The sequence below is a fragment of the Drosophila serrata genome, unplaced genomic scaffold (genome assembly GCF_035046125.1).
Source record: "Drosophila serrata isolate PLE 108 unplaced genomic scaffold, ASM3504612v1 contig_362, whole genome shotgun sequence".
Taxonomy (NCBI): domain Eukaryota; kingdom Metazoa; phylum Arthropoda; class Insecta; order Diptera; family Drosophilidae; genus Drosophila; species Drosophila serrata.
In genome coordinates this window covers 898211-918292 of record NW_028257260.1, presented here as the reverse complement: position 1 = coordinate 918292, position 20082 = coordinate 898211, and the positions used below count along the sequence as shown (strand labels likewise).

Sequence of the window (20082 nt, the reverse complement as noted above, 5' to 3'; positions counted from 1 at the left end):
AATGGTATTTTTCAATAAACAGGACGAAACTTTCGAAATTTTTGAACATACCATTCATTTTAATAGGTTAAACTTTAGCTGTTTTAGTCGGTTGCAATAAAAATATTATAATTATTTAATAATAATTCCTATCAAATAATAAATGGAAATAAATAAAAAAAAGTGATGTTTTCTCTTAAACGGCTGAACGGATTTTGATGAAACATCTACCAAAATGCTTGGAATGTCAATTCCATTCATGGGGCATGCATATTTTATACAATTGTTTAAATGGTCAATAGGATTAATTTCTGGCGGGCAATTTATCGATAGGGTGTGGGAGGCGCCCCTATCGATATGAAGCCAGTGCTTAAGAATGAGATCGAAAAAAGAAAACGCTAATTTCTAAAATCTGTGGGTTAGATTTAATAGAGATTTAATTCGAAATTATAGAATATTTTGCTCTATCGTTTGAGATACCTTGAAAGCTTGCATCTATTCATTTAAGGGTGTAAGATTTTAGTAAAAGTTAGCGTCGATTTTGCTTGTCGGGGAGGGGCATAACATTCCGCTGCGGTATATACTAAAATAATCTAAAAAGAACGAAATAGGTAATTTCCCTGACTTAGATGAAAATCCCACCAAATTGTTTTGAATGGCTTTTCCATTTATTGGGCAGTCACTTTTCTTAATGTTTTATTCAACAATTTATTATTTTTATTTAATTTAGTATTTTTCTTATCATGGTTCCATGGTCTGGTTTAGCGAGTGATTCTCTGCTGGTTCCCATCTGGTTCCATTTTCATAATTCGCGCCTTAGCTAACAGGCCAAATACACAACCCACTGTTATTCGATTTTCGTTAATCTTCCCCTAGTTAGCCTATATACCGTGCACGCGTTCGTAAATCGAAATTACAAGCCTTACATTTTGGATTTTGTCCTATTTTGTATGGAGCCAACTCCGAGGTTAGATATCTGTTATGCGATTTCGATTATGCGATATCGTCGTACCGATGGCCCAAAACTATCGATTGTATCGTTATCGCCGCCCGGTGTCTTAAGAGCCTCACTGTTTTGTGTTTTTTTCATTCACCGTTGCCCGCGTCTTTTATTCGGTTGTGTTCTGCCTGCTGCTCGTCTAAGACCTGAATCCTTGCGAGAATGTCGAAGCCTAACTACAAAGTTGGTGAGTTATAAATAAGTGTGGAACATCGTCGTCGGCCGGCAACAGGCGGCAAGCTCACATCTGCGCGGCGCGCACATGTTTCTGAGGTTAAACGTGCGGCGGCGAGACGAGCACGTTGTTGCTGGGCCAGGCTGAAAGAGGCGTAAATCAAGCACAGGGAGCTTATCTGACCCTATCTAACTCCTCCTTTTCCCTTCTCTTCCCGCCGACAGCCGATATCAACCTGTCGCCATGGGGACGCAAGGCCATCATCATCGCGGAGAACGAGATGCCCGGTCTGATGGCAGTTCGGCGCAAGTACGGTCCCACCAAGATCCTGCATGGAGCCCGCATCGCCGGCTGCCTGCACATGACCGTCCAGACGGCCGTCCTCATCGAAACCCTCGTTGAACTGGGCGCCAAGGTGGGTTTCCATTTAATAGGGGAAATCTCTATTTGAAGATCCAAAGGATTATTACAGAACTTCACTTTGAAAACGAGAAAACAGTTTAGGAAACCTAGAATTGTCTAATAGTACTATAAATAGATAGATAGTGTCCAAGGGCTGTGCCCTTATCATCTATTGTTTACGCGCCAATTTGAATAACAAAACTTTCGTTTTGACTGAGGGGGGCAAGTTCAAGGAGCCCGAGATAAGACCCCCAGATTGTTATTTCCTCTGACGCAGCGCGTTTTCTTATTTTTTGATCCCCGCACATGGCAACTATTGCGGAATCATAATGGGCAACTATCTAAGGAGAGGTTCCAACTAGCTCTACTAATTAGCTTCCCAACTAGTCCGAACAATTAACTAAAAATTACCAACTAGTTGTGCAATGTAACCAAGAATTTCCAATTAGTTAATGAAGAAGCCTGGCTTACATTGGTAACCAATTGAGCATCCTTATCCTAAACAAGAGCTTGTCCTGTTCTTGTTCAAATAGAGTTCTGTTAATAATTTCAATATAACTAATTCCCTATTGTATCCTTCAGGTCCAATGGTCCAGCTGCAACATCTTCAGCACCCAGGATAATGCTGCCGCAGCCATTGCAGCCGCCGGAGTGCCTGTGTACGCCTGGAAGGGCGAGACTGATGAGGAGTACAATTGGTGCATTGAACAGACTCTGGTCTTCCCCGATGGACAGCCCCTGAATATGATCCTGGACGATGGCGGCGATCTGACCAACCTGGTCCACGAGAAATTCCCCCAGTATCTGAAGGGTATTAAGGGACTGAGCGAGGAGACGACCACTGGCGTGCACAACCTGTACAAGATGTTCAAGGAGGGCCGCCTGGGCATTCCGGCCATCAACGTCAACGATTCGGTGACCAAGAGCAAGTTCGACAACCTGTACGGCTGCCGCGAGTCCCTGATCGATGGCATCAAGCGTGCCACGGATGTGATGATCGCAGGCAAGGTGTGCTGCGTTGCCGGTTACGGTGATGTGGGCAAGGGCTGTGCCCAGGCTCTGAAGGGATTCGGTGGACGTGTCATCGTTACCGAAATCGATCCGATCAATGCTCTGCAGGCGGCAATGGAGGGCTATGAGGTGACCACCATGGAGGAGGCTTGCAAGGAGGCCTCGATCTTTGTGACCACAACCGGCTGCCGTGACATCATCACCGGCGAGCACCTCGTCCAGATGCCTGACGACTCCATTGTCTGCAACATCGGACACTTTGACATCGAGATCGACGTTGACTGGCTGAATGCGAACGCCAAGCAGAAGGTGAACGTGAAGCCGCAAGTGGATCGCTATACCATGGAAAGCGGCAAGCACATCATCCTTCTGGCCGAGGGTCGTCTGGTTAACCTGGGCTGCGCCCACGGACACCCCAGCTTCGTCATGTCCAACTCCTTCACCAACCAAGTGCTTGCCCAGATCGAACTGTTCACCAAGTCCGACAAGTACGCCGTCGGTGTCCACGTTCTGCCCAAGATCCTCGACGAGGAGGTGGCCAGCCTACATCTGGAGAAGCTGGGCGTGAAGCTCACCAAGCTGACGGACAAGCAGGCCAGCTATCTGGGCGTCTCGCAGGCCGGCCCCTTCAAGCCCGATCACTACCGGTACTGAGTGCCCACACCGATCTCCGCACCCGCACCCAGTGGCTGCGGAGCCGGCTTTGGTTACCTACTAGTTATATCTATTGTTGGCACATTTCACTGTTCCCCCTAAGCTCCAATAAAAAAAACACCTCACGTACTCTTATCGAGAGAAAAAACCACAACACATGCTCGAGTACATAAATTTCTCAACACCCTTTTATATGAGGTATATCGACTTTAAAGACACTTTTGGGACAGATTAATAATTAAATCATTTTATGAAAAGAAGAAAAACAAACGTAATTGCTCCATGACCCGGCAGATGATAACTTCATAATCTTAATTATGTGTCGCGTGAGATGGAATGACTTAACGATTTTATTTCCACGCACATCTGCGCGCTTACCTTATCGGCATCCCCGCTCGAGAGTGTAGGGTATTCGAGATTAGAGATGGCAGTTCAGATGCCGTTGATCGCGACCTGTTCGCCAGCTAGGCCTGTCTCACTCTTGCTTCAAGCTCGGCGCCAAGTGCAGTGAGTGCCCAAGTACAGCCATCCCGCTTGCACTTGCAATTGCAGCGGTAAAAAAAAAGCAAACACTTTTGAGAGTTGTTTTGGTTATGTGATTTGCGTTGTTGTTCACTTCATTTTACTCACACAACTCGTTAAGTGTGAAAGGGGTGCAAAATCCCAGCATTCCCGACTCAAAATTACATCACCCACAATGGGATACGGATACGGTGGTCTCCTTCTCCTTGCGTTGGCCGCAAGCCTCGCGCCAACCGCCCTCGGATGGATGGCCCACTTTCGCCCGTCGGCGCTGAGGCTAAGGATGGCCAACAGTTCGCAGGTGCAGCTCATCTTGGAGAATGTGGCCCCGTCGACGCTGCAGCAGCCGGATCGCTTCGTGTTCCGCTTGCATAGCCTCAACGCGGGACTGGCCAGTGTGCCCGAGGAGAACGCCACCATACCGCTGAGCCTGTTCCATCCGCAGACCCGGGACTGGAGCGGCCCCATCGTCGTGGAGGCCCACTTTCTGGGTCTGACCAATGTGACAGTGCGGTTGCACGATCTAAAACTGAATAGCAGCGAACTGCCCACCAACTGGAGTAACGACAGTCAGCTGGAGGTGACTGTGCAGCGGCCGAACCGTGTGCTGGACCACATCTTCCTTGGTTCGATCATTGTGCTAATGTCACTGCTGTACATCAATTTTGGTGCCGCCCTCAATCTGGAGGTGCTGCGCGGTCTGATCACCCGGCCCACCGGTCCATGCATCGGACTGGTTATGCAGTTGGTGGGCATGCCCCTGCTTAGCTACGCCCTCGGCGTCTTCATCTTCCCTCAGTCGCCGGCCATGCAGCTGGGCCTTTTCTTCACCGGCATCTCGCCCAGTGGTGGAGCCTCAAACACCTGGACCGCTGTGCTGGGTGGCAATATACACCTCTCGGTGCTAATGACCACCGTTGGCAATGTGGCCGCGTTTGCCACTATACCGCTGTGGACATTCACACTTGGCCAGCTGATCTTCGAGCGAGCGGGTATGGAGGTGCCGTACAGAAATATTGCCACTTACTGCGCCGGCCTGATCCTGCCTCTCCTCATCGGCCTGTTTATCCAGAAGAGATCGGCGAGACTCACACGGGTGTTGGTCCGCCTGCTGAAACCGATCTCCGCCACCCTGCTGATGATCATCATCGTGTTCGCCATCATCACCAACTACTATCTGTTCTACCTGTTCTCCTGGCAGATTGCCGTGGCTGGTCTGGCTCTGCCATCGCTGGGCTACATCTTTGCCTGGCTGACGTCCAAGCTGCTGCACCAGAGCGCCGTCGACTCACTGACCATTGCCATCGAGGTGGGCATCCAGAATACGGGCATTGCCATCTTTCTGCTTTTGGGAGCGCTGGGATCGCCGGTGGGAGACATTACCACAGTCGTGCCGGTGTCTGTGGCGGTGATGACCCCGCTGCCCCTGCTGGGAATCTATGTGTACAATCGATGCTGCGGAAGAACACTGACCGAGGCCACCGCTGGCGAGTCAGAGCGGATTGTGTAAGCTCAATGTTGCTGAATTTTCTACGTATGTCTTTTTAGCTTAAGACATTATTGTTATATATGTATATACGTATATATATATATCTATATATATACATATATATCATATTTTGGTTGTACATATATGTATTTGTGTGTGTTTATAACTTATGTATATACAATTTAATATAGGGCTGAGGTTGACAGACGAATGCATTAGTCTCAAGCGTATTATATATTCCATATAAATTTTATAATAAACTTCTCGATTTGGAGATACTTCAACATTCAATCTTTGACCTTATAATAATGAGGCAATTCGCGTAATGTACTTTATGCATTTGGTTATTATGCCCTTGGCTACACTAAAACCAAACCATATTTGGTACTAAAAATTGATTATACTTGTGGATAAGAATTACTTTCGACTTCATTATGACACTATTAATTTAATACGAGATAGAAGATCTCCTAGAGAGTGAACATACTTTCAAAATGAAAACTTAATCAATCGCGGCGCATGGGAGCATTCAAGATATACCAATTTCTAGCTTAACTAACAAATTAATCTGGCTCATTGGGTGGCCATGGAGTAGGCCAGCAGCGACGCTTCGTCCAGTGTCACCACCACTTCGGTAGTGGCATCGAGTGCCTGGAGTATCTTCAGCAGACCGAAAATCGTATGCGCTTCGAGATTCAGTTGCCGGCACTCGTACAGTATCCGCATGTAGTTGACGGTCCCTGTGCTCAGGTCCACACCACTCAGCATATTGGGCATCAGGTTGTAATAGTTAATCACGCAGAAGGCGCGTTGCAGGTCCGGTCCACTGACTGTGGTCACATAGCTGGGTTCCAATCGCTTCTGGCTGAGGAACTCTCGCAGCGGCAGGCACAGCTCCGATGTGGAGTCTTCCATTTCCTGCTTGAATAGCTCCTGCATCATCTGGATGAGCTCCACGGAGATGAGGGGGTGCTCCTCCGCCAAGTCTCTTCGGCCCAAGTAGGCATCTATCAGCTTCATCTGCCACACATCGATGTTGTTTATCATGGACTTGGTAACGTGCTACAAAAATAAATATAAAATTATATGAATAATTTGGAATCTCTTACAAAATCTCTATACGCACGTCGTATAGGGTCAGGTATACGGGTAACAGGTGTATTCGATCCTTGACCACCGCATTGTAGAAGAGCAGCATCATTTGGTGGCGCTTCACCTGCTCCGGGTAGCTTAAATCCGTTCCCTTCGTCGACAAGCAGCGGTTGAGGAACGGCTTCACTAGCCGCTCGTTACCAAACTGGTGCAGATCGTTGATGTCGATCTGCCAGCAGATGCTCTGCTCCATCGTCAGGGTCTGGGCCAGCATGCTTTTCAGTCTATCCGGATCCTCGAGGTGGGAAAGGCAGCCGGTTCGCTTCTTAATATCGATCGGTGCACTCATCTCCAGGGCCTTTTCCAACTGATGCCAGTTCCACGATCGTTCGAAACGCACGGGCCAGTAGTTCTCGTCGTCCACCACCACCAGCTGGAGGCTGCTTAGCTCGGGCAGGATGCACGGAGCGATGGGCAGGCGCCGCATCTCTGTGGCACCGATTTCCAGCACCGAAATGTTGGCCAGGCACAGCTGGTGTGTGTCAATGTCGCGGGGCAGAAACAGCCGCGGCTCCACTGCCAGGACGTAAAGATGCCTCAAGGCCTGCAGGTGATACCTTTCGGTCAGGAAATATGCAATAAGTAGACGGTCTCATCTCCATGTCCCTAACGGAACCTGCGAATCCTCACCGATTATCGTTGCTGTGAATGGGGAACTTTGGAAAGAATGCGCACACCAGCGCCGATATTGATTCCGGCGTCTTGGCTATGGTAAACCGCCCTGCACCAAGGAAGAGCAGTCCAAGTGACATGTGAATGGCCATGTGGGAGCCATAGGTGATGTGTGGATACTGCGGACCGACACGCGATCTCAGATACCGGATGATGCGCAATATCTCACAGTTGCCGGAGCCGGCGAACACCAGGGAAATGCTAATGAGCAGAACCATCAGGCAGCTCTCCACGGTGGTGCGGCCTGCACAATCGATCATCGGAGAGCTGGGGAACCGCAAGAACTCCTTGATCACTGCTCGTAGTGTGGCAAAGGCCACCGCATCCTCCGTTCCGGCGTATTTCAAGCCAATGCAGAATGCTGCTCCGGCCATAATGTTGCAGTAGGCCTGCCTGAAAAGGAAAAATAAGGATTTTCAAAACATTGGCAGCTGTCTGATTGTTCTGAGATGCTTACGTGATGGCCTCATAGTCCACATCACCGTCATCGGAGCCCGTGTCCTCATCCACCGACGAGAGCCGCAGATGGATGCGGAGAGCTTGCGGGAATTGCGCTTGAAACCACTCGTTATCCGGCCGGACATCCTGCCATAGGATGAGGCCCCTGGCTATGGTGCGCAGCAGTAGGAAGTCCGGCCGCACCATGTCTAGCAAATATCTGGAATCCGGTGGCTGCATCCACTCTGCAATTGCCGTATTCCCCGAGTTGAAGAACATGAGGCCCAGTGCAAGCGTTGCTCCCGGCGCGGTCACATCAATATTGACGTTGTCGCCCTCGCGGACCTGGAACGACGCCAAACGATACTTCTCCTTCTGAGAACCGCTGATGGGTCGCTTTACGCCGCCAACCATGTAGTAGTGTAACGTGTCCGGCAGCTGGAGGTCTCTCAGGCCGGCCGGTGACTCGCCTTGCCCCAAGGTGACCAGGCCGAGGGCTAGGCCGGCCGTCATGGCGTACGATTCACGCTCCACACTGTTCTCCATCTCCGGGCCCGGCGGTCGTCCGATTTCCTGCAGCAGCACCTCGGCTATGTGACGCTTGGCCGATCCCTGGTAGAGGAGACCGAGGCCCATTAAGGCGGCTACCTGAGTGCTCTGCGGTATATCCAGTTCCATGGCGGTGGCCGGGAGCAGTGCCTCCAAGTGAACGCTCAGCAGTTTCGTGGTTTTCGTATCCATGGTGCCGCGATGGGCGGCCGAGATGCCCAGCAGCAGGCCCACATTGGTCATCTCGTCGCATTTCACCAGGTATTTGTACAGGCTCATGAAGGAGAGGCTCTTCAGGTGACCATTGAGGCCCAGGGCCATCAGGAAGCCGGCATGCTCAAGGGCATTGTTCGCCTGGGCCTTGGGCTTGTTGTACACAATCCACGTGGAGTCAATGTCCTGGGTCTGCGGCGAAATCTTCAGGCCGGTGGCCACGCCGTTGTGGAACGACGGCCACATGTGCATGTTGGCGGGAAACTCAATCTGCTGCATCTCGATGGTGGTGCCCTTGATTGGCTCCCGGCCCACCAAGCATAACCTGGGCATGGACAGGCTATCGCTGGGCCGCGGCATCATGGTTCGCAGGGTGAACATGCCCCGGCCCAGGGGCAGTGTCATCGTCCGGGCGCACAGAGCGAACAGCTGCTTCTCCTGCTCCTCAATAAATTCGTGATCGCTGGTCCCAGGCAACTGCTGCACCTCGATGAGCACCGGTTCCGAGCTGTTGAGCAGGCGGCGCACCTCCTCCACGCGCATATCGTCCGGAAAGCGCAGTCGCAGCAGCTTCGTATCCATATTGTCCATATCGTCGTATCGCATTTGCTCCGAGCATTCATGTTCGAGCACAGCGCCGGCGGTTGGCGGGGACCTGGTCGACAGGGAGTCCTCCTTGTACACTTTGCCACAATGCGGCTGCCCAATGGTGGCCTCCATGAATGGCAGTTGGGTGTGTTCGGCCAGCTCCGGGCGCAGGATCAGGTCGTAGGTGGCCGTGCTACAGCCAAGGGGCGGCGCCAGACGCGCCTCCTCCAACGCCTCAGCAATAATGAGATGCACGGCTGCCGGAAATCGCTCGATGTCCCTCCGGGTCAGTCGCATGGCTAGAATTAGCTCCAGCAGCTGATGGCAACGCGGTGCATCCGCTGTAATGCTGCGCTTGACCCTCCGGGGAAAGTTGGCTTGCACGGCTTCGGGAAGCTCGAGCAGTTGCCACCAGTGCTTGAGGCGCTCCTGCCCGTGGATCACCAATGAGACAAGCTGCAACAGATTTCGGCTCCGCTCGTTCACATTGCTCACAAAGGTGTAGGGCAGTACCTCCTCCTCACCGATCACTATGTGCTCCAGTTGAGAGAATATACTGGGCGCTGGCACTCGGAGCAGCTCCTGGTGAAGCATCATGGCTCCATGCGCGGCTCCCAGCAGCGACAGCTTCCCCGTCCGATGGCTCAGTTCCGGAAAGTCAAGGATGTAGTGCAGCACGTAGCTGTCCAGCTGCATATCAATGGCCAGTTGGTGGAGGAACTGGAATGGAGTGAAAATCACAATGTTACAAAGATTCTAACCCATGGACTACGCACTCACCGTTGCCAGGTAGGAAAGCGCCGCATGGAACACGGCGTCCAGCTTGAGGTCCTCGTAGAGCAGGTGCAGACTGTAGAATATGGCGGGGATCATCTGGAAGAGCGGCGCACCAATGTCCACGCTGTAGCTGTGGCCATCGGCGCCGCAGGGAGCTAGCGTCGTTTGGAGCAGCAGGAATTCCCAGTCGTCGTCGGTGTAGTCCTCACAATCATTGTATTTTCGCCGCTTCTTTGGCTCGTCCTGGGCGCCCAGCGTAGAATTGGAGCTGCAATTGGAGCCAGATCCGGATCCTAGACCGCCAGCCACTCCACCACCGAAGGTCGCATTCAGCGGAGGCGTCGCACATCGGCCATAGCCCTCGGTCGCTTCCACATCGGGAGCAGCGGTTAAGCCCATTAGGGCTAGTATCGTACTCCGGAATAGCAACCACTCCTGCTCAATGGAGTAGTCCCGCGACCCCGGCGGATTCCTGGCGCTGTACCAACGGATCACGAAATGCAGGAATTGGCTGGGACTCAGGACCTGTCGCAGCGTGGCCACACATCGCGTCAACAAGCGGGTATCATTTAGCAGGGGTAGGGCTATCCGCAGCATCCGACCGGTGGCGTAAACCAGGGTTAACCGATTGCCCGCCGGATCTCTCAGGGATTTGCAGACATTGTGCGCCTGCCTCTGGGCATAGGACACCGCTTGCGGCAGGATCGGCGACAGCATGTGCAGCTCCTCATCAAAGCCAGCCAGATCAACTGGCGCCTTGGTGGGCAGCAGACTGCTACGACGCACCTCCACAAAGGAGCCGTTGCCTGCAGCACCGGAAGTTCCTGTGGCAACCGATGGCTTCGATTGACTTGGTGCGGCAGGAGGCGGTACAGGCGATGGCGTGGGTGCCAGCAGCGGCGTTATGTGCACCTTGGAGATGAGCACGGTTCCGGTGTAGAGGATAAGACTACCGCTAGGATCGAGGACTGCGACCATTTGCAATCTACTCAGACCCACAGCATCCTTGGCTGCCAGAGTCGTGGCCAGTGTGGAGAGCTGCACTTCACTGCTTCCATAGCCAGTGAGGCGGACCATCTGGAGGCGGCAGGAGCGGGCGAGCAGGTAGCACAGAAATGTCTGGCCCACCAAATCCGTGTGGATGAAGGCTCGGGTGGCCATCTCGCACAGTTCACGTTGTCTGAAGGGCAGAGATGAAATAGAATGCAGTTCAAGGATGTCCAGGGTAGCACTTACACTCCGTAGATGTTCTCCGTCCAGATGTGCTCCAAACACAACTCCGGCTCGATCGGTTTCGCTGGCTTCACGCTCGTTATCTTGCGCATCTCCTTCATGGACATGGACTGCTGGCTAATGCTACTTTGGAGCTGGCTCAACGGAGTTCCCAAGGAGGCGCGACTGGAGGAGAGAGGTGAGTTTTTACTTTAAAATACATTCCATACGCTTGTCGATTTCAGAAACTTACTTGGATTGACCGAGGACTCCGCTGAAGGACTGCGACTGACTGAGCCCGAACTTCGACATGTTGGCCAAGCCAGTGGTGGTGTTGCTTCTGGCCATAAACGATCCGACCGGAGTCTTGGGCATGGCTGTAATAGAGCATAAGGAAATGTAAGAATATGGAATAACTATTAGCGTCTCCTTACTTACCTCCCGTTTGTTTAATCCCACTTAAACTGTTGCCCGCCGACTGCGGCCTGGTCCCCAGGAGCGTCTGTCCCAAATCCTGGGTCTGGTGGCCAACATGATTAACCTCCTCCACGGTCACCTTTCTTAGCCGGGCCACGAAATGCTTCGAGAACTTCACGTCGTAAAGCAGAACCAGGTCCGAATCATCCGTGGTGAAGACCACACTGTACTCCGGTTCCGTCATGTAGCCGATCGAGTTGGTGGCTGTCTTCAGGACCACCGGGCAGGCCTCGTGTAGGGGATGCGACATCGAGAAGAGCCGCGGCATGGGAAAGGACAGGTGTGAAACGAGGGCTTGGCTGGAATCCTTTTGCAACAGCAGGCCGTGCATTGTCTGCCACACCTGCGAGACGGGAAAGTCAAGGTTGGCAAGGAAGTCTTCGCCGTCGTCACAGTAGACGCGCAGCGAGTCCTGGTCCATCACACAGATGGCGGTGAGGGTGTCGTCCTTCGTTTGGATGGCCGCCTCCAGCTGAGCGAGGCGTCCACGGACAAAGCTACGGTTCAGGAAGCAGGCATTCCTTACCGGCGTGTCGGCCGTAAAGCACATGCGCTTGTAAACACCATCGTCGCCGTCGTCCAGGCCCTTTGTCCACACCACAGTGTTCCGGTGCACGTACAGCTCCTCCTCGTTGTTCACCATATAGTCGCACATCGGCTCCTCGCGCCGCTCCGGCGCCGGGTTCAGCAGGCTCTGCGGCAGCGACGTAAGCTGCGTGGCCGCCGCCGCCTTGGGTCCGCATCGTTTTGTCCTTTCTATCAGCTGCCTTCGCCGCGCCGCCCGATCTTCCGCCCCCTCATAGTCGTCGTACATCTCCCGGATCGACCAGGACTCCTGGCCAGCCGGGGAGTCCTCGCCCGCAGCCGAGATATTCACGTTCTGCAGCCGCTGCAGCAACAGATGCTCCGAGGTGGGTAGCTGGTACCTGGGAAGCGGCTGATCCTGCGGGCCAGGGTGCTCGGCGGCCGACTGACGGCCGCGCGGCACAAACTCCAGCGGCGGTTCTGCGACGGCGATCATCTCCTGGACGGCAAGTTCATCCAGAGTTGCGATTAAGCTAGAAAATGTCCCGCGCTTGGACGCGGCTAATACAGCTGCAAGTCATATCGATAAATCGATACACCGATAGAATGGTTTGATAATTTCTGCCCGGCATCGTGAATTTCCCAATTAGAAGATAAACGTAAACATGAATCCGTCGAATAAGGGGTTTTATAGTTTTTGGTATTGTTCGGTACAAGAGTAGAGTAGTTTGTTTTGGATAAGCTGATTCTCAAAGTAGCAATAAAGCTCTGGTTAAACAATTGTTTAAAATTAAGCACTAACGTTTCTTATTCGTTGTCCGCTGGAAGCCTTTACAAACCTTTCAGTATTTTCTACTTAAATAAATTATAAAGAAATATATTCTAGCGACATTTGCTCCCAGCTAAACAAGTTGGCAGCGCCGCCCAGCAGTTATCGATAGCCCGTGGCCGATAAAACACTGACATCAAGTAGGTACGTCGAAAACAAAAACTAATTTTGCAATTGCAGCCACAATTATTAGGTAAATCACCTGGGTTCTTTAACCCGTTGGGAGCTACCCGGGAACATTGATCGAGCAGTTTCATTACGTAACTCAGACAAGCGGACGCAAAACAATACTTCCACTCCATTTCCCTATTTCATAAGCCTTATAATCATTAATCCGTGTTTGTGTTGCAGACCCATGGGCAGTGGGATTGCGGTGCAATTGGCTCGAAAGTACGGCGCAGTGATATTCTTTCCCACTGTTGCAGTCGGATCGATTTACGCAGATTGGTCGCATACCCGCGAGTGGAAACGCCAGCAGCTTCAGTTGGCACGCAGCGCGCAGCTCAGGAGTCAGAGTTAAGGAAATAGTACATCCCAATATGGTTCTCGGCCTGGACAAGCGGGCTCTGTGGGGAGCCCTGCCCCTGCTCGGTTTCGCCATCGGACACTTTCTGGACAAGAAGGAGACGGAACGGATGACCATGTTCCGGGACAAGAGCGCTCTGTACGGCCGCTCCGGAGATGACAAGGCGCCGTCGTGGTAAACCAGCACATCTCGGAATCATCCGTCTAGTGTAATCCCATGTTTTTATTTATTTCTTCACTGTTGAACAACAATAAACCGGAGAAATGTCCGAGGATCTATGTTTACCTGCCTTAAACTCTGCGGTTTAGGGGGCGAACCTACCGGAGACGTGATTTATTTGTGAAGGAACCATCAGCAAAAGGGCAACAATAAGCCCGAAAATCTCGAGATAACTCGTTTTTTTAAAGGATTCTGCCTGGCCTAGTCCAGCGAGCGGGGATTGAAAAATCCGATGTCCAGGAGGTGATCATGGGCAATGCGGTGCCACACCCTATGGCGGTCTTTGGTGGCCTATTCGAAGTCCACACGGCCAAGAAGCTCCAGCTCTACAAGCGTTCTGCGGCGGCGTGCCCGTGAAGATGCAGTTGCCGAGGACGAGGAATACAACTTCGATAAGTTTGGCCCGCTGGCCACCGTTTTCCAGCGCGAAAATGCCTCCACATTGAACGACGGAGAAGCAGCCATGTGCAATGGCGGCGGTGGTGCCTCCTCTATTCTGCTGCCTGAGAAGCTGTAGATCCGGCCGTCGGAACGAGGAGGCTCTTTGACCCCGCAAACCAAGAAGAGTCTTGTCAAGAAGCTATATTCCTGGACTTTTACCCAGATTTAGCGCGCAGGCGGCAGGTGGCCACTTGTCACAAATAAAAAACAATTTTATCAACACCAGATTGATATTTTGATTTCTCGACAACTCTACCAAAAACAGTTGAATTTTTATACCCTTGCAGGGTATTATGATTTCAGTCAGAAGTTTGTAACGCAGCGATGGAAGCACCTCCTACCATAAAAAGTATATATATTCTTGATCAGGATCACCAGCCGAGTCGATCTAGCTATGTCCGTCTGTCCGTTTCTACGCAAACTAGTCTCTCAGTTTTAAAGCTATCTGAATTAAACTTTGTAGTTAATCTTCTATACACTCTTACTCGTATATATGTATGTCGGAACGGGCCGGATCGGACGGCCATAGGAATGATCGGAAAATGTTTACAAAAAAAATTATGACATTTCTAGTTTTCAACAGAATTTGATCAAATTTAATATATAGCCATTTTATATTCTATAATTTTGTGTCTATAGCCCCCATAGGAACGATCGAGAAATTAATACAATTAAAAATGATAACATTTTTAGTTTTCAACAGATTTTCATGAAACTGAATTTAAGCCATTTCATATTATTCTACAATTTTGTGTAGAATTTAATACAATTAAAAATGAATAATATTATAAATTAATAAATAGGAATTTTTTTTAGCCATTTTATATTATTCTACAATTTTGTGTCAGCTTTTATGAAAATCGGACGACTATATCATATAGCCCAAAAAGGAACGATAGAGAAATTAATACAATTAAAAATAAATTAAATTAAAATAAATAAAAAAAAAAATAACTTTTTCAGTTTGCAACAGATTTTTATCAAATTTGAGATATTGCCATTTTATATTAATCTTAAATTTTGTGTACAATTTTATGAAAATCGGTCGACTATATTATATAGGTGCCATACAAACGATCGTTATATGTGGAGGAAAAATGCAAATCTGTGAAGGTAAATCTGCAGATATAATATGTATAGGTGAATAAAATGAAAGCAGGATTTGGATTGGATTTTAAATTAAATATATATATATATAATTTATATTGTATTGATTCCTAGTCATCGAAGTTCTATCTGAAAGGGTATACAAACGTCGGCGTGTCGAAGTTTGCTTTCCTTTCCTTTATTCTGAAGGTTTAAAGAAAGACAAAAAGAAACCAAAAAAACATCAAGATGTGCGCGTGTGCAACAGCCAAAATAAGCTTCGACGAAAAATCCCTCGACAACTACGACGTCCTGGCGGTGATGGGCAGCGGCTCCTTCGCGACGTTCAAGAAGGTGCGGGACAGGAGCACCGGCGAGCTGTTCGTGCTGCAGAGCATCAGGTACGACAAGCTGGACGAGATCGAACGCGACGCGCTGTTCTCGGAGGTTGGCATGCTCCGGGAACTGCAGCACCATAACATTGTGCAATACCACCACCAATTTGACAATCGGGTGGATAAGGTATTGCACATTGTTATGGAGTGCTGTGCCGGCGGCGATCTCGCCCAGCTTGTCGAGCGGGCGCGGACACAGCGACGCCGGTTGGAGGAGCGCTACATCTGGCGGGTGCTCTTCCAACTGTGTCGTGCCCTGCATCTGTGCCACAACAAGATTGGCGGAGCCATCCTGCACAGAGATGTGCAGCCGGCCAACATATTCTTGGACGCTGCCGGCAACGCCAAACTGGGCGAGTTCGGCCTGGCCCAGATGATAAGGGAGCTAACCCTCGACGCTTCGGACGTGGGCACTCCGGACTACATGAGTCCGGAGCTGCTCCGCGGCGGGAGTTTCGACCGGAAGAGCGACGTGTGGGCCCTGGGATGCGTGGTGTACGAGATGTGCGCCCTGCGTCCACCATTCCATGGGCCCACCTTCGCTCTGCTGTCCGCCCAGGGCACGTTCCGTCGGATTCCTGCCGTGTACGGTTCCGATCTACAGGAGACCATCTCAGCTATGCTGACCTTAGATCGGGAACAGCGTCACGGCATCGAGGTGTTCTTGCGGCATCCGTTGGTGGTCCGGAATGTCAGCGAGCTGGACGGCCTTTTCCCGAACCTCGTCGAGGATGGTAAGTACTTTTACTGCCTGCTATATATTATATTATATTATATTATATTATATTATATTATATTATATTATATTATATTATATTATATTATATTATATTATATTATATTATATTATATTATATTATATTATATTATATTATAATTTATTATATTATATTATATTATATTATATTATTATTATATGATATATTAATCAAATTGGGGCTTTTCTTTCAGAAGCATACATGATCGCATCAACAAGCGAAGGAGAAGGAACTGTATGATGTATGTATTTAGTATGTAAGCGAATTAAAAACTAACATTTAAATTTCAAACTTTTACAGTTCAGCCATTCTCCAGGAAGGTCAGCGTCTGCGGAACGGCGAGGGCCTGCGATCAGCGATCTGCAGCGATCTCTTCGAGCGGCGCCAGGAGCTTGCCGACGATGAGTGGCTGGAGGTGCGCCGGTCCCTAGTGGGTGGCCACAAGCTCATCAACGCTCACAACGTGGACGCCGTGATCCTGGGCGTGTGCAGCGGACCTCGCCAATTGGCCCTGGCCAAGAACTATGTGGAGTTCCTAGGACCCTAGGCCGTCTGCTGAGGGTCTACAATGCTGCCTACCAGGAGCGGCCGCTCAGTGCGGCAGAGCAGGCGGAGATTCTGGACGAGACTCTGGACGCCATTAGCTGTGAGCACCTGATCCACGGACTGGAGGCCACCAACGACGATGATGAAGGTAACCAGTACGCCCAGCGTGGCCGCCTATAGTGGCTGGCCGGGAAGGCCTTCAGCGCGGATGAGAAACCGGAGCATTTGGAGCTGGCCTGGCGCCTACTCGATCACCTTGCCAAGCAACCTTGCCAAGCAACCAGGCCAACTTCCAGCCCAGCTCCGTCGAGTGTTGCAGTTCCTGGAGCGCCACGAGGAATTAATACAATTAAAATATATATATAATAAATAATATTTTTAGTTTTAAACACATATTTTTATAGAATTAAATTTAAAGCCATTTCATTTAATTATTAAAATTTTGTGTTTAGAAATTAGTAAAATTCAAAATAAATTAAATTATAAATTAATTAATAGAACTTTTTCAGTTTGCCACAGATTAATATCAAATTGGAGATATAGCCATTTTATAATAGTCTCGAGTCTCGAGAAATTAATACAATTAAATATTATAATATTTAGTTTTCAACAGATATTCATCAAATTGAATTTAAAGCCATTTCTACAAGTTTGTGTATAAATTAATACAATACAATACAAAATAAATTATATTATAAATTAATAAATAAGAACTTTTTCAGTTTGCAACAGATTTTCATCAAATTTGAGATATAGCCATTATATATTCGTCTTAAATTTTGTGTCTAATTTTATGGAAATCCGACGACTATATCATATTGAGCCATTTATACAAGTTTGTGTAGAAATTAATACAATACAATACAAAATAAATTATATTATAAATTAATAGATAATAACTTTTTCAGTTTGCAACAGATTTTCATCAAATTTGAGATATGGCCTTTTTATATTAGTCTTAAATTTTATGGTAGTCCGGAAGGAGAATGGAGGAGGATGTTTTAAATATTTTATATATATTTATATGTATATATATATATACTTAAAAATAAATTTTAAAAAATAATAAAAATACTTATAAATGTATTTTTTTATTTATATAAAGCTAGCGGTTAGTTATAAACTAAAGGCTAACTTAAAATTATGAGCATTGGCTTCTGTGGCCGCTCGATTAAATGTGTTTTAATGTTTAAATGTTTAAAAGGCTTCAAGGCTAGATTTTATGGGTGAGTTTGGCTTTGTGGAGGAATACTTATAAGTAAATACTTACATAGGAATACTTTGGCGATCGCCAATTGTTGGAAGACTTATTTTATATAAATTTATATAAGTATATATATGTTTAAAAAATAAATAAATATATATATATTTAATATATATATATTGAAGAATACTTTGGAAGACTTATTTGACAAATATATATTTTAAATATATAAATATATATATATATATATATATATATATTTCTATTTCAGAAAACTAAAATACAGCAGAAAATCTTATAAAAATGAAATCATTTGTGGAGGTGAGATTGTGGAGTGCATTAGCCCTGGAAACCGTGGAAACTAGTCGAAACTGTGGAATATATATTCCTTTTGTTTACTTAAGTTTAAAGATAATATTTTTACATTTTTGGTAAGTGTTATTAGTTTTCAGATTAAAACTTTTTGCGGCCAAACTTTGTGCAATTTGCCTATGACATTAATTAAATTCTGGAATGCTGGGCTTATATGTAAAATAATAATAAAATGAAATAACTAATGAAACGATGAGCACGGTTCCGGCGTAGAGGATTAGGCTACCGCTAGGATCGAGGACTGCTAGGATCGAGGACCATTTGCAATCTACTCAGACCCACAGCATCCTTGGCTGCCAGAGTCGTGGCCAGTGTGGAGAGCTGCACTTCACTGCTTCCATAGCCAGTGAGGCGGACCATCTGGAGGCGGCAGGAGCGGGCGAGCAGGTAGCACAGAAATGTCTGGCCCACCAAATCCGTGTGGATGAAGGCTCGGGTGGCCATCTCGCACAGTTCACGTTGTCTGAAGGGCAGAGATGAAATAGAATGCAGTTCAAGGATGTCCAGGGTAGCACTTACACTCCGTAGATGTTCTCCGTCCAGATGTGCTCCAAACACAACTCCGGCTCGATCGGTTTCGCTGGCTTCATGGACATGGACTGCTGGCTAATGCTACTTTGGAGCTGGCTCAACGGAGTTCCCAAGGAGGCGCGACTGGAGGAGAGAGATGTGTTTTTACTTTAGAATACATTCCATGCGCTTGTCGATTTCAGAAACTTACTTGGATTGACCGAGGACTCCGCTGAAGGACTGCGACTGACTGAGCCCGAACTTCGACATGTTGGCCAAGCCAGTGGTGGTGTTGCTTCTGGCCATAAACGATCCGACCGGAGTCTTGGGCATGGCTGTAATGAAGCGTAAGGAAATGTAAGAATATGGAATAACTATTAGCGTCTCCTTACTTACCTCCCGTTTGATTAATCCCACTTAAACTGTTGCCCGCCGACTGCGGCCTGGTCCCCAGGAGCGTCTGTCCCAAATCCTGGGTCTGGTCACCTTTCTCAGCCGGGCCACGAAATGCTTGGAGAACTTCACGTCGTATGGCAGAACCAGGTCCGAATCATCGAATCGTCGTCCTTCGGGGATTGAAAAATCCGATGTCCAGGAGGTGATCATGGGCAATGCGCGTTGGTGGCCCATCTGTCGCATAGCCTGAAAAAGGGCGAGCTGGGATGTGCCTCCATGTGCAATGGCGGCGGTGGTGCCTCCTCTATTCTGCTGCCTGAGAAGCTGTAGATCCGGCCGTCGGAACGAGGAGGCTCTTTGACCCCGCAAACCAAGAAGAGTCTTGTCAAGAAGCTATATTCCTGGACTTTTACCCAGATTTAGCGCGCAGGCGGCAGGTGGCCAGCACTTGTCCGTTTCTCCCTTTTCACTTGTCACAAATAAAAAACAATTTTATCAACACCAGATTGATATTTTGATTTCTCGACAACTCTACCAAAAACAGTTAAATTTTAATACCCTTGCAGGGTATTATGATTTCAGTCAGAAGTTTGTAACGCAGCGAAGGAAGCACCTCCTACCATAAAAAGTACATATATTCTTGATCAGGATCACCAGCCGAGGCGATCTAGCCATGTCCGTCTGTCCGTTTCTACGCAAACTAGTCTCTCAGTTTTAAAGCTATCTAAATGAAACTTCGTAGTTAATCTTCTATATACTCTCACTCGTATATATATCGGATCGGGCCGGATCGGACGACTATATCATATAGCTGCCATAGGACTGATAAGAAAATGTTTACAAAAAAAATTATAACATCTTTAGTTTTTAAAAGAATTTGATCAAATTTAAGATATAGCCATTTTATATTATTTTAAAATTTTGTGTTATTATTTATGAAAATCGGACGACTATATCATATAGCT

General features: G+C 48.3%; 6 protein-coding genes and 1 pseudogene across 6 annotated transcripts; 5 read left to right on the top strand and 2 right to left on the bottom strand.

The window, feature by feature from the left end:
• Positions 1–951: 951 nt before the first annotated feature.
• Ahcy (adenosylhomocysteinase) lies at positions 952–3377 on the top strand. The gene is made up of 3 exons (XM_020953105.2): positions 952–1166; positions 1379–1569; positions 2139–3377. Exons 1-3 carry the CDS (start codon positions 1142–1144, stop codon positions 3219–3221), a joined length of 1299 nt encoding a protein of 432 aa, XP_020808764.1. The 5' UTR covers positions 952–1141; the 3' UTR covers positions 3222–3377.
• An 18-nt stretch (positions 3378–3395) lies between these two features.
• On the top strand, positions 3396–5523 carry LOC110184575 (ileal sodium/bile acid cotransporter). The gene has a single exon (XM_020953150.2). It carries the CDS (start codon positions 3919–3921, stop codon positions 5251–5253), a length of 1335 nt encoding a protein of 444 aa, XP_020808809.2. The 5' UTR covers positions 3396–3918; the 3' UTR covers positions 5254–5523.
• On the bottom strand, positions 5171–12463 carry LOC110184576 (anaphase promoting complex subunit 1). Its single transcript, XM_020953151.2, has 8 exons — positions 11272–12463; positions 11087–11210; positions 10858–11019; positions 9625–10801; positions 7514–9564; positions 7015–7449; positions 6359–6941; positions 5171–6294 (listed from the first exon to the last, which is right to left on the bottom strand). Exons 1-8 carry the CDS (start codon positions 12329–12331, stop codon positions 5806–5808), a joined length of 6081 nt encoding a protein of 2026 aa, XP_020808810.2. The 5' UTR covers positions 12332–12463; the 3' UTR covers positions 5171–5805.
• Positions 12464–13019: 556 nt separating this feature from the next.
• LOC110184580 (uncharacterized) lies at positions 13020–13457 on the top strand. Its single transcript, XM_086839059.1, has one exon. The coding sequence runs from the start codon at positions 13020–13022 to the stop codon at positions 13182–13184; it is 165 nt and encodes a 54-aa protein (XP_086695185.1). The 3' UTR covers positions 13185–13457.
• On the top strand, positions 13204–13457 carry LOC110184581 (NADH dehydrogenase [ubiquinone] 1 beta subcomplex subunit 1-like). Its single transcript, XM_020953166.2, has one exon. The coding sequence runs from the start codon at positions 13204–13206 to the stop codon at positions 13366–13368; it is 165 nt and encodes a 54-aa protein (XP_020808825.1). The 3' UTR covers positions 13369–13457.
• Positions 13458–15185: 1728 nt separating this feature from the next.
• LOC147642724 (serine/threonine-protein kinase Nek2 pseudogene) lies at positions 15186–16069 on the top strand (annotated as a pseudogene).
• A 1141-nt stretch (positions 16070–17210) lies between these two features.
• LOC110184579 (anaphase-promoting complex subunit 1-like) lies at positions 17211–19649 on the bottom strand. Its single transcript, XM_086839057.1, has 4 exons — positions 19118–19649; positions 18933–19056; positions 18731–18865; positions 17211–18674 (listed from the first exon to the last, which is right to left on the bottom strand). The coding sequence occupies exons 2-4, from the start codon at positions 19052–19054 to the stop codon at positions 18440–18442; spliced, it is 492 nt and encodes a 163-aa protein (XP_086695183.1). The 5' UTR covers positions 19055–19056; positions 19118–19649; the 3' UTR covers positions 17211–18439.
• Between the last annotated feature and the right edge of the window lie 433 nt (positions 19650–20082).

Bases quoted from the DNA above. Each gene is read 5' to 3' on its own strand.
- LOC110184580 (XM_086839059.1), top strand. From the start codon at position 13,020: ATGGGCAGTGGGATTGCGGTGCAATTGGCTCGAAAGTACGGCGCAGTG.
- LOC110184581 (XM_020953166.2), top strand. From the start codon at position 13,204: ATGGTTCTCGGCCTGGACAAGCGGGCTCTGTGGGGAGCCCTGCCCCTG.
- LOC110184575 (XM_020953150.2), top strand. From the start codon at position 3,919: ATGGGATACGGATACGGTGGTCTCCTTCTCCTTGCGTTGGCCGCAAGC.
- LOC110184579 (XM_086839057.1), bottom strand. From the start codon at position 19,054: ATGCCCAAGACTCCGGTCGGATCGTTTATGGCCAGAAGCAACACCACC. The intron at 18,866-18,932 runs GTAAGTTTCTGA...TCTCTCCTCCAG, and splicing joins GGAGTCCTCGGTCAATCCAA to TCGCGCCTCCTTGGGAACTC. The intron at 18,675-18,730 runs GTAAGTGCTACC...TCTGCCCTTCAG, and splicing joins ACGGAGAACATCTACGGAGT to ACAACGTGAACTGTGCGAGA.
- Ahcy (XM_020953105.2), top strand. From the start codon at position 1,142: ATGTCGAAGCCTAACTACAAAGTTG. The intron at 1,167-1,378 runs GTGAGTTATAAA...TCCCGCCGACAG, and splicing joins GAAGCCTAACTACAAAGTTG to CCGATATCAACCTGTCGCCA. The intron at 1,570-2,138 runs GTGGGTTTCCAT...TGTATCCTTCAG, and splicing joins TCGTTGAACTGGGCGCCAAG to GTCCAATGGTCCAGCTGCAA.
- LOC110184576 (XM_020953151.2), bottom strand. From the start codon at position 12,331: ATGATCGCCGTCGCAGAACCGCCGCTGGAGTTTGTGCCGCGCGGCCGT. The intron at 7,450-7,513 runs GTAAGCATCTCA...TTTCCTTTTCAG, and splicing joins GTGGACTATGAGGCCATCAC to GCAGGCCTACTGCAACATTA. The intron at 6,295-6,358 runs GTGCGTATAGAG...TTATTTTTGTAG, and splicing joins TATACCTGACCCTATACGAC to CACGTTACCAAGTCCATGAT.